Source organism: Xenopus laevis, chromosome 4L (genome assembly GCF_017654675.1).
Source record: "Xenopus laevis strain J_2021 chromosome 4L, Xenopus_laevis_v10.1, whole genome shotgun sequence".
Classification (NCBI taxonomy): Eukaryota; Metazoa; Chordata; class Amphibia; order Anura; family Pipidae; genus Xenopus; species Xenopus laevis.
Genome location: NC_054377.1, coordinates 16,611,081 through 16,628,064, shown reverse-complemented (window position 1 = coordinate 16,628,064; position 16,984 = coordinate 16,611,081). Strand labels below are relative to the sequence as shown.

Below are 16,984 nucleotides of genomic sequence, written 5' to 3'. Positions count from 1 at the left end.
GAGAAAGCACCTCTCATTTGGCAACCGTGCCAACAAGTGGATCATATTATGATGTAACGGCACCTGTGTGGTCTGCGGCTTTCATAGTTCATTTCATTATCTAGACCTGGTGTCTACATGCTTTTGGCCGTCTTGTGTCCAGAGACTGGATATGGACAATTAGAAACAGTATGGAGTATTACTGTGTTGTGCAGCAGGAAAAATGTGTGGTTGATTGGTGCACTAATAAACATATCATTTATCAAATACTAGGAGATATACGTAAAACCTAAATGAGAAAGAGTTAAAATCCATCACAGTTTGGATGTATTTTTCGAGTTCCTTTTTATGGCCTCTCTCTCCCTAAAACAGTGGCTCCCAAACAGTGGGTCTGTCAGATCCATGGGATCTTGGCTTAGCTTGAAGGCTATTTAAAAATATGATAAAGAGGTCAATTCCAATAAAGAGTACTCCCATCACTATTGGGATGGGAGTACTAACATCAAAACAACAGTAAAGGGCATGTAAATCCCATTTTTATTTCCTTTAATGAAAAAGAAACCTATCTCCAATATACTTTAATTAAAAAATGTGCACCATTTTTATAAAAAACCTGACTGTATGCAGTGAAATTCTTCCTTCATTTACTGCTGTGGATAGGAATTGTCAGACTGTCCCTAACTGCTCTGCAGGGAAACAATCATACTTATGAACAGCAGGGGGAGCCCCCCACCTTACTTCCCAGCCATGCAGAACTCAAGCAGCTTTGTTTGTTTCAGTGTTTTGATCATTTAGGACATTCCCTAAGCAGCCCAGACCACACTGAGCATGTGCACAGTCTTAGTCTTGCAAAGATGTTTAACAAAGTTACAAGATGGTGACCCCCTGTGGCCAACTTTGAAAGCAATAAATCATTTGTTTGATTAGGCTTGTGTTTCAGTAAGCTCATGTTTAGTATACAAAATACAGCATTTCTAGCCTAATTCTATTTTAGACTTTACTTTCCCTTTAACACCTGGAAAAAGTTGGACAACACTGGTCTAGATTAAAATGTTCCGTTAACTACACCCATACAGGGCAAGAATGCCCAACCCAGTCAATAGGGAACCTCAACACTGTTAACAGTGGTAAAAAAAAACTGTAGTAGTTCGTTGTTTGAACAATGGATCAAGAGGTATCAATGATAGGATCACAGAGTTGATACAATCAGCAGCCAACGGAATTAACCAACATGTTGTTTGGCCCATGCATGCGTATTCTTGCCAGTGAGGACAATCATTTGCTGACTATCCACCTGGATACATCGAATTTAGAAAAAAATCAGTCAACCTTAGCTCAAGCAACCCTTAGCTTACATGATAAGATTAATTTTCAAAAATTCTACACTCCATTGCATGTACAGGGGTAGCCGGTTCTCGTATTTCCATTGCTTCTCACTGTGATTATTATATCCCTGGGTTTTTTTTACGCTTTCCCAGAATTGATGCCAATTTTTCGTGGTCACACACAGGCAACTAGAACTTTCTCTGATGTTTTCCTGGAATGGACTTCGTTTTGATGCCGTCACTCTTTTCATAGAGCATACATCAAAAATGACTCTGAAACCTATAAATAAGCAAAAGGAGCCGAAGAGACAATAACTGGTATCAAATAAAGATTCCATAAAAGATTCAGCAAAGTAAAGTCCCAATTAAAAAGACCTTTTTTGAAGTTATCAGCATAAAATAATGGGAACGGCGAGCAACATTATAACTCACTTGCAAAGCAAGAATACATTACTGCAATACATTTTATTAAATTATTATTATTATACCCTGCTTTGCCAAAATGCTACACCTGCCAATTTGCACCCGATCAGCCCATCAGCAGAACAATGGGAAGGAAACCAGATAACAGCTCCCTGATAGGACAGCACTCAATAATAAAAATCCAAGTGGGGACATTCACTAAGATTCGTAGTTTGCCAGCGATACGCAAATTCACTAAAATCCGAAGTTGCGCTCAGCGGTAGCGTAAGGTTCTGAAGTTGCGCTAGCGTTGATTCGCTAAGCAAAGCGAAGTTACGCTAGATATGGTTAATTTGCATACGGCGCCAAATTCAAATTTCAATGGAAGTATTCGTAGCAGCACTACACAAGCCTGGGAAACCTTCAAAACATCAAATAAAATTTTTATTTTGCCCTACACATGTGCCCACTGTATAGTTAAGTTGCCATGAGTCAGGAAATGTAGGGGGGAAGGAGGGGAGCCCCAAAAAAAATGATTTTTCAGGCTATCACCCATAATATAGAAAAAACGCCAGTGTTTTTTGGAACTTAAGCAATCGCTATCTACTCTATTGCACTTCGGCCTGGTCTGAGGTGGCGAAGGAAGTCAGAACAATGCGCGCGTTAGTGAATTTGCGTAGTTACGTCCATTGCGCAACTTCGCCAGGCGTAAGGGTGCGAAGTAACACTAGCGAAGTTACGCCAGCGTCTGTTAGTGAATCGGCGAAGTAACGAAAATGCCCAACGCTAGCGAATTCACGCTAGCGTTAGGCGCTTAGCGAATTTGCCCCCAAGTCCCACAGTTACAATGAGTTGGGGAATCAATAGCTCATCTGAAAGCAGCTGTTTCATGAAGTCCTGGCTCTTATCTGAGATGGCTGCCTACACACCAATATTACAACAAAACAAAAAAATACACTAATTGGTTCAGGAGTAAAATTTTACACGGTAGAGTGAATTATTTGCAGTGTAAACAGTGTAATTTAGAAATAAAAACGACATCTTAAAAATCACGTCATGATCCCTTTAAGTGTTTAAAGCTCTCACTCATAACCCCTAACAAAGTATTGTACAAATGAAAAGCCAACGAATACGTCTCTTCCTTAAAAACACAATGTAACTGCAAGTAATTAACAAAGTTCTTTAAAAAGGATGCCATTTAATTACAGCACAAAAAGAGAAATTCCATTTGGGCTTTTACAAAATCGTCACACATTATTTACAGTCTGTAGACAAAACATCAACAGCAAACACAACATTCTTGTAAATGGTATATATTATGGCGATTGATCTACTTAGGTCATATGTATTCTTCATAAATAAATATAAATGTTCAGTCTTTGTTGACCGGGCATGGGAAACAACATGTGTGAAGGAGCATTTACAAGATGCCTGGGACCTGTTATACAGAATGTTTGGGACCTGGGCTTTTGCAGATAAGGGATTTTTCTATAATTTGGATCTTCATACCTTAAGTCTACTAGAAAAAACATGTAACGATTAAATAAACCCAATAGGCTGGTTTTGCTTTAAATAAGGATTAATTATATCTTAGGGGCACATTTACAAAGCTCGAGTGAAGGATTCGAATTAAAAAAACTTCGAATTTCGAAGTGTTTTTTGGGCTACTTCGACCATCGAATAGGCTACTTCGACCTTCGACTACGAATCGAACGATTCGAACTAAAAATCGTTCGACTATTCGACCATTCGATAATCGAAGTACTGTCTCTTTAAGAAAAACTTTGACCCCCTAGTTCGGCAGCTAAAAGCTACCGAAGTCAATGTTAGCCTATGGGGAAGGTCCCCATAGGCTTGCCTGAGATTTTTTGATCAAAGGATATTCCTTCGATCGTTGGATTAAAATCCTTCGAATCGTTTGATTCGAAGGATTTAATCGTTCGATTCGAAGGATTTAATCGTTCGATCGAACGAATAATCCTTCGATCGCAGGATTTGCGCTAAATCGTTCGACTTCGATGTTGAACGATTTTAGTTCCTAGTCGAATATCGAGGGTTAATTAACCCTCGATATTCGACCCTTCATACATCTGCCCCTTAGTTACAGAGAAAAGGGAAATCATTTAAAAAAAAATCGGATTATATGGATAAAATGAAGTCTATGGGAGACTGCCTTTCAGTAATTCGGGGCTTTCTGGATAACAGTTTTCCAGATAATGGATCTCATACCTGTGCACTTTAATATCATCAACTTCCAATTGCTGTTATGGGAAAAAAATACCGTATATGTCATTATCTTAGAGCCTGATTTAGCAAAGGTCAAGGCAAGAAACAAAGTTAGATCTCGACTGAATACATTTTTCACAGCGATTGTTTGAATGGAAAGTTTTCTATGTCTCATATCGAGACATAGAAAACACTTTATTTTAAGGAGACATAAACACTTTATTGCAAATTGTTTTCACGGTCGACGTATAAATAATAAATACCGGAGATCGAAAAGACATTCCTTTAGCATTTAAATCGAGAGAAAGTTTCTGGGATTTTGATAAATCTGTTCCTATAGACAGAGCAGAAAGCTGGTGGCCATAAACCGATCTTCATTGACCATACAAAAGTATTCCACAAAAAAAAACAAGTTCAATTATACATTTAGATAAAATTTGGGGGGTTATTTACTAAACTCCGAATGCAAAAATCACGAATAATTTGTGAATTTTTTTTTTTTAATAAAATCTGACTTTTTTAAAAAATCACAAATTTTTCGGAATTTATTAAACCCAGAATCATAAAATGCGCCATCTCAGACCTGTCGAGGTTGCACATAAGTCAATGGGAGAAGTCCCAACGATTTTTTGATGTGCGCTGGCGTGCAATATCCCGAAGTTTTCAGGTTAAAATTCTGAAAAAAAAATCGGATGAAAAAAACCATGATAATCTGATTTTTATCCTGCAAAGCAAATTTTTGGGAAAATGTAATAATAAATAAGCGTAAAAAAAACCCAAGCAGATTTGATCGAAGTTTGTAGCAGAAAATATTGAGATAAATTCGGACTTTGATAAATAACCCCCTAAGTGTTGAAAGCTGTTCCTCCCTTTTAAAGGATGTTTACATCATAAAAAAACTTTCCTCGTTACAAAGCAGATATTTCTGATTAAACTTCATAAATGATTTAAAATATAAATGGAAAATAGATGTAAGCAGGCTAAAAGGTCCATAATGAATTCATGCAGCAAGGAATAACAGAATAACAAAATATATATACACATTACATGCATATGCGATCATATTGCCTTCATTTAATTAAGGAATGAAAATTCCAAAAAACCATTAGAAATATTAAAAACAATCACAATACTGTTATGGAAGCAATGCGTATTTTGCTATTAATTTCCCTTTTAGTATAAAAACAATTCTGTCATTTTCAACACCTCTCGAAATTCTGACGGGGGTGTTTATGCTCCTAATGAATTGATTTATTATTGTTTTCTTGTTTATTTTAGAACACCTAGTTCAGAGAAAACAAGAATGGCCTCTTTGGATTATCCAGCAGAGAATAAATAAGATCATCATTTATTTATATAGCGCTGTCAGGATACGCAGTATGTGCCCTGAAATGAAGCCATGCAATATGCCACCTATTTCCAGTTGCTGCACGGCTAAAGGTGGCCATACACGGGCCGATAAAAGCTGCCGACAGACCGAGTCGGCAGCTTATTGGCCCGTGTATGGGGGCCCCCGACGGGCTTCCCCGATCGAGATCTGGCCGAAAGTCGGCCAGATCTCGATCGGATGGGGTTAAAAATCCCGTCGGATCGCGGCCGCATCTGTTCGTTGATGCGGTCCCGCGATCCGACCGCCCGTTTGCGAACGTGAAGGATCCGATCGTTGGGCCCTAGGGCCCACGATCGGATCAGCCCGATATTGCCCACCTCAAGGTGGGCATATCGGAGGGAGATCCGCTCGTTTGGCGACATCGCCAAACGAGCGGATCTATCCGTGTATGGCCACCTTTAGATGCGGGCAGAGTGGACATGTGGTCAAACCAGTGCCACGTGCAGTGATCGTGGCAGGAAATATATAGCCCTGTCTTTGGCACGATCTTATTCAGTTGGGCTATATGAAAGGATGGGGAATAAACTAGAGGAGACTCAAGGCATTGATAATAGTCTTCTTTCCATGACTAGACTGGAGATGTTTATCGTACTTTGCACAGCCCTAGCAACGTACTTTTCCGTTGTCTACATTACCCAGAACCATAGATTGTACTTTGTTGTCCATTTGATAATCAACTTGCCAACCACTTCTTAAAATAAAAAAAAAACAAGACCAGTCTGCCATTTGTTAGCCACCACACTCAAACTAACCCTTCACCACATGCAGATGCAACACTTTAAAAAACAAACAAGCCTGGAGTAATTTTATACAAACACGGCCAGTGCCCTTCTTCCAGTCGCAGGTGGTGCCTTGGACTTGTAGCCGAGATGGCGTCTCCTACCCTGAAGAAAAGTACAGATTTTTTATTTTCTTTTTTTAAAGGTGCATCATGGTGGGGTGAAATATTAGTAACTGTGTTTACAGGGAAGAACACACACACACACACACACACACACACACACACACACACACACACACACACACACACACACACACACACACACACACACTATAAAGGCTTAGGGGCAGATGTATCAAGAGTCGAATTTCGAGAGGTTAAATCCATCGAAATCCGACTGGGGAATAGAATCGAATATGGAATTCAGGCGAATTTACGTACTGGCGAATAGTCGAATATTCGCCCGGCGAATAGTAAAGCGATCGAATATTCGACCAAAGGATTTTCATTCGATCGAATGAGCAATCAAATGCCTTTTCATTCGATCAAAAACTTAAAAAAAGCCTACGTTACTTTCCCATAGGCTTTTAAAGCAATTCGGTAGGTTTAATGTGGCGAAGTAGGCAGTGGAATGATTTTTAAAAGAGACAGTACTTCGACTATCGAATGGGCGAATAGTCGCAGCGTTTTTTCGCTCGATCTATTCGAACCATTCTACTCAGGCGAATTTACGCCAATGCAATAGTCGAGGAGCACAAAAAACTCCTCGAAATTTGAGGTTTTTTTTCCCCTCTATTCATTCACCCGAGCTTAGTGAATGTGCCACTTACCCCCTAATGTAATAAAAGGCACTAAGTTTGCCCTGGGGCAGTAACCCATAACAACCAATAAGATAGTTGCTTTTAAACAGGTGACCAGCTGCATGCTGATTGGTTGCTATGCGTTACTGCCCTTGGGCAAACATAGTGCTTTTTATTACATTACCCCCTTAGTGTTCAAGACAGCAGGCAAGGTATAAATTAATATTTTCCATGTACAACTATTTAATGGCTATTTTGTGGTCACTCCTTTTGGTGAAAAAAAGAAATTAAACTTGATTTGCTTATAAAAGATTTCTGCACACAGGACTTGCCCATCTAATATCTGTAATACTTATATGCCCCCCTACAGTGCAAATAGTTTTAAAGGATAGGAGAGCTACACAATCTTGCACGTAGTTTTGCACAGGAAACCAACATTGTTGACATGGCTGCCTATAACACAAGTTCATCAAAGTTCAAGTTGATGTTGGTTATAGAAAGATGCAAAATCTCCTGTAGTGTGCGGTGCGAAATACTGTTTCTGTAGTTTGACTTTAGGCGACTTAATTCCGAAAACGCCTTCTCACATATGTAGGTACTGCCAAACATAGAAGTCATTCTGAGTGCCAAATCCCTAAGGTTACGGTATTTTTCCTTAGGAAGAAGTCTAAAAAAGGGCACCCCGAGTTCTTCCCTCGTGGCAAAGAACAGATCTGCTTGTAGGTCACATAATTCCATGTGATACTCCATCTTCTCACTGATTATGTCTGTTGTAAGCGGATTATTATACAGTTTGAAGCTAGAATTGATTTTGCTGAAGTCCTGGAATCTTAGATTGAAGTTTTCAATCAGGACTTCTATTTGTTCCACAAATTTGCTAAAGTCTAAAAAAATATCGCATTCTTCATACTCCCTGTACAGTTCGTTGCAAGACTCAAAGTACGTTAAGTCGTTGCTTATCAAGTTGAGTTTCAACAGCATGAGTTTGTTGCTAAATACGGAAATGTGCGTGTACAGCTGCGTGATAAGTTGGTCCTTGGCTTCCATGTTTTTCTTTAGAGAATCTAAATAGTGAGTGATGTCCGTCAAGAAGGCGAGAGAACTAAGAAAGTCCTCATTGCAAAAACTTTCAGTCAAGATCGGGTCATAATCCGTATCCTTCAAAAATAGATAAATGTCCTTCCGCAGGCTGAAAAATCGATATAGCCATCGTCCAGCACTCGACCAACAGATACTTCTGTATGAATGGAAGTCAACATAAGCTGCACCGAGCTCATCCAGGAATGTCTTGAATTTCTTTTTTGTTACAGTTGTTACTGAACCTTTTCTTTCTACAATAAAATTAGAAATTTTTATAATGATCTCCATAACGTCTGACATCTTTAGCAAAGTCCCGATTAAGGCCTCTTCGTGCATGATGCAATGCAATACCACGCAGTCTGCACCTTCTTTCCTTAACAATGCAGAAAGACCAAGATTTTTTGAAGTCACTGATTTGGAACCATTAGTCATAACACTTGTACATTTATCGAATCCCCCATATTGCAACACGGCACTTTTCACCTCATTTAGAAGGTCTTCTTCCTTTGCAGTTCTGGCTAATGAAACACATTTTAAAATATCTTCGGAAACATTAAAGCCGTCGTCAATGGCACGAATAAAAACAAAAAGATCTGTTCCGCTGGAATCCGTGCACTCGTCCAATGCAAGAGAGAAATAGGCACAGTTTTTTACGTTCGCATGCAGTTTTTGAGAGATCTGTTGATGCATGTCAGAAACGCGTCGGGCAACAATCTGGGGCTGTAGTGAAATTGAATCAAATTTTGCAGCCATTTCTTCATTTCCAAAAACTCTGGCCATTTTAATGGCACATTCCTTAATAACCTCGACATTGTCAAATGCTTGTTTTCTTTTTACAATTTCCTCACAGATTATATAAGATGCCTTCAGTGCAGCAGTATCAGTTGCAGTTCCTGTGCTCATTACAGTCTGCTGCTTGTTCAGCTTACTTCTTAATTCATTCAGTATAGCCACTCTGTTGTCTCCAGTATACTGTGAATATGCTTTTTCGTGCAGAGAAATATAATGCCTCTTTACATTGTATTCCTTGCAGACCGCCAACATCTGCGAACACAGTAAGCATAGAGGTTTCCCATTGCTTTTCACAAAAAAATAATCTAACTCCCAACGTTCTTTAAATGAACGATTTTCACTGTCCACCTTTCGATGCTTGGGTGCACTCATTTCTTATATATTTGGGACCATACAAGGGAAGATGGTGTAAATCTGTTGGGGGGAAAAAAAAAAGAATCAAAGAAAAAATTCAAGATAGCTAATGTAATTGTTATGCCGTTTGTAAACATTGGACTCATCTCAGAAACCTAAGGTTCCTTAGAGGGGTGTTGCACCTTTTAGTATGTTATAGAATGGTTAATTCTTTTCAGTTGGTCTTCATTGTCTATCTTTTTTTTTTATTTTTTTATTTGAATTATTTGCCTTTTTTTTATTTTTTTTTGCCTTTTTCTTCCGACCTTTCCCAGATATCAAACGAGGGTCACTGAGCCTATCTAAAAACAAATGTTCTGTAAAACTAAACATTTAGGGGCCGATTCACTAAATTCGAGTGAAGGATTCGAAGTAAAAAAACTTCGAATTTCGAAGTATTTTTTGGGCTACTTCGACCATCGAATGGGCTAATTCGTCCTTCGACTACGAATCGAAGGATTCGAACTAAAAATCGTTCGACTATTCAACCATTCGATAGTCGAAGTACTGTCTCTTTAAAAAAAACTTCGACCCCCTAGTTCGGCAGCTAAAAGCTACGGAAGTCAATGTTAGCCTATGGGGAAGGTCCCCATAGGCTTGGCTAACTTTTTTTGATCGAAGGATATTCCTTCGATCGTTGGATTAAAATCCTTCGAATCGTTCGATCGAAGGAATAATCCTTCGATCGTACGATCGCAGAATTTGCGCTAAATCCTTCGACTTCGATATTCGAAGGATTTCAATTCCTAGTCGATATTAATTAACCCTCGATATTCGACCCTTAATGAATCAGTCCCTTATTTTTATTGCTATTTTGAATTACTAATCTTTCCCTTCAGGCTCACAGTCCTTTACTCCAATCAATGATTGGTTGCTAAGGGTAATCGTGACCCTAGCAAGCAGATTGCTGAAACTGCCCAACTGGAGAGCTGCTGAATAAAAATCTACATAACTAAAAAAAGAAATAATACAAATTCAAAACCTATTGCAAATTGCCTAAAAATATCATTCTCTACATCATACCAAAAGTTATCTCAAAGGTGAACAACCCCTTTAAGGGCCGTGGCATACAGCGTTAGTCCTAGCATTATGTCACCGCAAGATTTGTAGGTCAGGAGGCCAAATTCTACCACTTTCATAGTACTCATCTGGATACTGATGGTGCAACTGAGGATCAGATGCTTGAACAACAGTTTAGGTCAGTGATCCCCAACCAGTAGCTCGTGAGCAACATGTTGCTCTCCAACCCCTTGTATGTTGGAGCTTATTTTTGAATTCCAGACTTGGAGGCAAGTTTTGGTTGTATAAAAACCAGGTGCACTGCCAAACAGAGCCTTAGTGTAGGTTGTCAATCCACATAGGGGCTACTAAATGGCCAATTACAGCCCTTATTTGGCACCCCAGGAACACTTTTCATGCTAGTGTTGCTCCTCAACTACTTTTACTTCTGAATGTTGCTCACGGGTTCAAAAGGTTGGGGATCCCTGGTCTAGGTGATTACCACCAAAGTCATTCTACACTATTACCTGTCCGAAACCTCCCCCCCCCCCAACTACCAGTCTTGGGATTTAACAAATAGGACAATTTTTCCCTTGCTAGTAATGCCACAAAAATAAAGTCAAGCTACAGTCTGTTTCAGATACACGCATCTGGAAATGTGTAATGCGTAAAAGTTCTTCATAAAATCTATTCTACTTATACCCTTCCAAATAATTGTATCCAAAACACATGTGCAACTTGTTCGCTATACAGAAAAAGAAAAAAAAACGTAAAAATGTTCTTGTGCGGGGGAAAAAAAAAATAATTCATAGACATCTTGCCATATGGATTTTAAGGGTCAGTATATCCCTTGGATAATGTGGACATAATGAACAGGGTTTGTGCTGAACATACTTTTTGACTATTGTTTGAATAACGAAAAAAAATCTAGAATTTTTCTTACTTCTTGAGCTAAACAAGGAAAATGGGGAAATTGAAGCTACTCCATGTTGGGTCCTTGCAAGTAAATAATCAGATTACCAGCAAACAACCCTCACCCTCTGTAATGACTGTTTTGTTAGCAGGAGCCCATTATGCATGGGAATTATCGGAAGCTGGTTATCGAATTGTCTTTTTTGAAGGAAGAAAATATGGAGTCAACTGAATGTCCCTGTATGTTGTTTAGCTCAATAAATAACAAAAAAACATATATATTTTGGTAATTAAGACAGCAGGTAAAAAGGATGTTCAGCACAAACCCTGTTCAATGCCCTCATGTTAAACAAGGGGGGGAGATCACCCCTTTAGAAGGAGCATCACTAACACTGCATTTTTATGTGTATCCTCACAGCAGCAAAGTTGGGTTGACCAGAGACAAGTTTTAGAACCTATAGGGATGCACCAAATGCAGAATTCGGTTCAGGATTCGGCCTTTTTCAGCAGGATTGAGATTCGGCCGAATCCTTCCTGCTGGCCAAACCGAATTTGCATATGCAAATTAGGGGCGGGGAGGGAAATAGTGTGACTTTTTTTGTCACAAGACAAGGAAGAAAGTTGGCCATACAATGATCGACAACACCTGTAAATTTGGCCTTTCCAGACTGAGATGGCAGTTTATAGGCCAATGTATTGGCCATGTGCTTGTGCTGTTCTGCCCGCGTCACATCTGGACAAAAACTGAAAAGCCATATACTAGACTATACCATTTGTTGAAAACAGCATCAACACTTTCATACAATCCTCTCCCAATAGGCCTACCTCATGATCTGATAACTGGCCAGCAATCAAATTAGACCAGAGGTGCCCAAAAGCTAGATCGGGATCTACCACTAGACTTTTAGCTGGTGATCAGTAGATCTCAACACACTGTCAACAAACAGCTTGACTAAATCACTGTGCAATTTCATTCTTTTCATTCAGATATTTATGTTACGGTTACATAAGAAATAGTTGTTTGTTAAATATAGCAATATACATTTTCTCATAAATCAATATTTAAGTAATATTTTCCATGGAAAAGAATGGTTGGATGCAGATCATAATGGGACAACATCACTAAAAAGCAAAGTATGGGCACTCCTGAATTAGACTGATCTGGAACTGCATCTGGGTGACCGGACAATTAAGTGACCTCTCCCGAATAAGCAGACCTATATGTGTAACTTACTGCAGTTTGGAAATCTCTGCCCCCCTCTGCATTAACTTCAAATATGATCCAGACAGTGATAATCTGAGTTTGCAATTGGCCATCAGTTGGGCGTTTTATCTATTGTGGTTTTTTTCAATCATGTCGATTTTTTGCTCAGCAACTCTCCAGCAGCTACCTGCTTGTTAGGGTCCAATGAAAGATGATTTAGAAATAAGTAAGACAAAGTAACAGTAACACTGAAGCATCAGAGAGCAATCGTTTAATGGCTGCTGGGGTCAGTGACCTCCATTTGAAAGTTGTTCATAAGCTATAAACAATGAAGACCAACTGAAAACATGGCATTCTATGATATACTAATAGGACATGATGTGATATACTAATAGGACATGCTATGATATACTAATAGGACATGTTATGATATACTAATAGGACATGATGTGATATACTAATAGGACATGATATGATATACTAATAGGACATGATATGATATACTAATAGGACATGATATGATATACTAATAGGACATGTTATGATATACTAATAGGACATGATAGGATATACTAATAGGACATGATATGATATACTAATAGGACATGATATGATATACTAATAGGACATGATATGATATACTAATAGGACATGATATGATATACTAATAGGACATGTTATGATATACTAATAGGACATGATAGGATATACTAATAGGACATGATATGATATACTAATAGGACATGATATGATATACTAATAGGACATGATATGATATACTAATAGGACATGCTGTGATATACTAATAGGACATGATGTGATATACTAATAGGACATGCTATGATATACTAATAGGACATGCTGTGATATACTAATAGGACATGTTATGATATACTAATAGGACATGATAGGATATACTAATAGGACATGTTATGATATACTAATAGGACATGTTATGATATACTAATAGGACATGATGTGATATACTAATAGGACATGCTGTGATATACTAATAGGACATGCTGTGATATACTAATAGGACATGATATGATATACTAATAGGACATGCTATGATATACTAATAGGACATGCTATGATATACTAATAGGACATGATATGATATACTAATAGGACATGCTATGATATACTAATAGGACATGCTGTGATATACTAATAGGACATGTTATGATATACTAATAGGACATGATAGGGTATACTAATAGGACATGTTATGATATACTAATAGGACATGTTATGATATACTAATAGGACATGATGTGATATACTAATAGGACATGCTGTGATATACTAATAGGACATGCTGTGATATACTAATAGGACATGATATGATATACTAATAGGACATGCTATGATATACTAATAGGACATGCTATGATATACTAATAGGACATGATATGATATACTAATAGGACATGATATGATATACTAATAGGACATGATATGATATACTAATAGGACATGTTATGATATACTAATAGGACGTGATATGATATACTAATAGGACATGCTGTGATATACTAATAGGACATGCTGTGATATACTAATAGGACATGCTATGATATACTAATAGGACATGCTATGATATACTAATAGGACATGCTATGATATACTAATAGGACATGATATGATATACTAATAGGACATGATGTGATATACTAATAGGACATGATGTGATATACTAATAGGACATGCTGTGATATACTAATAGGACATGATATGATATACTAATAGGACATGCTATGATATACTAATAGGACATGCTGTGATATACTAATAGGACATGATATACTAATAGGACATGCTGTGATATACTAATAGGACATGCTGTGATATACTAATAGGACATGATATGATATACTAATAGGACATGATATGATATACTAATAGGACATGCTGTGATATACTAATAGGACATGTTGTGATATACTAATAGGACATGTTATGATATACTAATAGGACATGTTATGATATACTAATAGGACATGTTATGATATACTAATAGGACATGTTATGATATACTAATAGGACATGTTATGATATACTAATAGGACATGTTATGATATACTAATAGGACATGCTGTGATATACCAATAGGACATGCTGTGATATACTAATAGGACATGATGTGATATACCAATAGGACATGTTATGATATACTAATAGGACATGTTATGATATACTAATAGGACATGTTATGATATACTAATAGGACATGATGTGATATACTAATAGGACATGATATGATATACTAATAGGACATGATGTGATATACTAATAGGACATGATGTGATATACTAATAGGACATGATGTGATATACTAATAGGACATGCTATGATATACCAATAGGACATGCTGTGATATACTAATAGGACATGATGTGATATACCAATAGGACATGTTATGATATACTAATAGGACATGTTATGATATACTAATAGGACATGATATGATATACTAATAGGACATGTTATGATATACTAATAGGACATGATATGATATACGAATAGGACATGATATGATATACTAATAGGACATGATGTGATATACTAATAGGACATGGTGTGATATACTAATAGGACATGATATGATATACTAATAGGACATGATGTGATATACTAATAGGACATGCTGTGATATACCAATAGGACATGTTATGATATACTAATAGGACATGTTATGATATACTAATAGGACATGTTATGATATACTTATAGGACATGATGTGATATACTAATAGGACATGATGTGATATACTAATAGGACATGATATGATATACTAATAGGACATGATATGATATACTAATAGGACATGATGTGATATACTAATAGGACATGATATGATATACTAATAGGACATGATATGATATACTAATAGGACATGCTATGATATACTAATAGGACATGATGTGATATACTAATAGGACATGCTATGATATACTAATAGGACATGCTGTGATATACTAATAGGACATGTTCTGATAGACTGAAACAAAAGTGAACTGTCCCTTTAAGAGTATGACGCATGCTGTGGCTGTACTGCGGTGCATACTGGGATATCAGTGTTGTGCTACAGCATCTCGAGTGTTGCCTCTACAATCTATTACTAGTCTAGAGAACGCAACTCACTTCAGAACTTGTGCTTCCGAGGATGCTGGGAGTTGTAGTCTGGGGATAGCTGGGTGCGCGGCTCGGTTCATGCAGGACTATTCCTTCTTGCAGCCATGCTCCCGTGACTGGAGTACAAAGTAGGTGGTTGTGCCGAGCTAAAGATTGTATAAACAAATAGAAATGAATAGTTTATACAGACAGATCCATCCGACTCCATTTATATATAAAGGCCCCTCTAACGCTTTCCAATTTGAGCCCCTCTGCAACCCGTACCTCTATAAGATCCCAATCCTATCGGCGTGACAATATAAACAATCCCCACAGGAAAATACAAAACACAACAGCCTCCAGACTGCCGGAGCGGGAAGCTTCTGAGCATGCGCCGAAACCATCGCGTCACCGCCCAAATCCTCCAATAGGATGCAGAGACCACGAACTGGACCACAGAGCTATTGGAAGCGTGAAGTCCTCCCATACTGTGGGTGGCGCTGTGAGGTGACTGCTGCTGTTTGCCCTCGGCTTTAGTAATAGGGTGTGCGTAGGACACGGCAGAGATGCCAAGGAGGATGATGATGATGATGTGAGTACTGAGCGGCAATGCTCGCACGTGAGATTCCCTTGCTGTGAGCGATAGTTGTTCTATTAAAGCTACCGACACTGTTTTTTTTATCCATCTGTGAATCTGGCCGGCGGGGCCCACAAGAGCCAGGGGCCCACCAGGTTTTTTTCTAGTGTCCTACCGGCCCAGTCTGAGCCTGAACTTGTCCAGCAGGACACCAGAGACAGTAGCGTCACTTGAGGGTGGCGGGCCCTGGTGCGTGACGCGCAGCTGGGCCCCGCCCCCCTTCGTTCGGCTGCATTTGCCCATATTTGTCAGTGGAGCGTGAGCTCCCGGGGGGCACTGAGGGGGTGCGGGCCCTGGCCCGCTCGCACCCCCTGCTCCCCCGGTAGTTCCGCCACTGACCAGAGTAGAGTCCTGCACAGAACCAACTTTTTAAACCTAACCCGAACCCACATACTTACCCGCTTGGACCCCCGACCCGCAAGTACCTTAGCCGCAACCCCATCTGCGACCTGCTGACTATCAAGAAACAGAAAGTCCTGTCGTAAACCGGACGTGACATCATTAGAAGTAGGCGTGATCAGGAAAAAAAAAAGGATTAAAACTCGCTATTAAGAAGACCCGCAGAACTGCTGTCCCGCGTCTGTACCTGCTCCCGAAACTTCTATTTGCAACCTGCAGGGTATTGCAGGTTTTTGCGGGTACCTGACCCGCTGCAGGACGCTACACCAGAGGATAAAACCCAGTGGAGCCCGTCGACCCACCTCTAATGTCAAAACCCCACCCCCAGGGTTGCCAGGTCTAATTTTCAAAACTAGCCAAAGTCCGCTACAAAACCAGCCCAAAACTAGCCAAGAGGCACTTGAAAAGTAGCCCCAAAAATAACTTGTCCAGCAGGACACCAGAGACAGTAGCGTCACTTGAGGGTGGCGGGCCCTGGTGCGTGACGCGCAGCTGGGCCCCGCCCCCCTTCGTTCGGCTGCATTTGCCCATATTTGTCAGTGGAGCGTGAGCTCCCGGGGGGCCCTGAGGTGGTGCGGGCCCTGGCCCGCTCGCACCCCCTGCTCCC

At 39.1% G+C, this 16,984-nt stretch overlaps 1 protein-coding gene across 4 annotated transcripts; it reads right to left on the bottom strand.

Moving 5' to 3' along the window:
- Positions 1-6,936: 6,936 nt before the first annotated feature.
- LOC108713829 (general transcription factor II-I repeat domain-containing protein 2) lies at positions 6,937-16,708 on the bottom strand. Of its 4 annotated transcripts, none has more exons than XM_018257476.2 (4): positions 15,627-16,327; positions 15,372-15,508; positions 12,254-12,413; positions 6,937-9,129 (listed from the first exon to the last, which is right to left on the bottom strand). In XM_018257476.2, exon 4 carries the CDS (start codon positions 9,085-9,087, stop codon positions 7,297-7,299), a length of 1,791 nt encoding a protein of 596 aa, XP_018112965.1. In that variant the 5' UTR covers positions 9,088-9,129; positions 12,254-12,413; positions 15,372-15,508; positions 15,627-16,327; the 3' UTR covers positions 6,937-7,296. The 4 variants fall into 4 exon arrangements, with proteins under 4 accessions (XP_018112965.1, XP_018112966.1, XP_041445855.1 ...); XM_018257477.2 differs by having other exon boundaries at positions 12,254-12,410; XM_041589921.1 differs by lacking the exons at positions 12,254-12,413; positions 15,627-16,327 and adding an exon at positions 16,377-16,708.
- Positions 16,709-16,984: the final 276 nt, after the last annotated feature.

What these genes read in the sequence shown, in the direction of transcription:
- LOC108713829 (XM_041589921.1), bottom strand. Translation starts at nt 9,087, where the DNA reads ATGAGTGCACCCAAGCATCGAAAGGTGGACAGTGAAAATCGTTCATTT.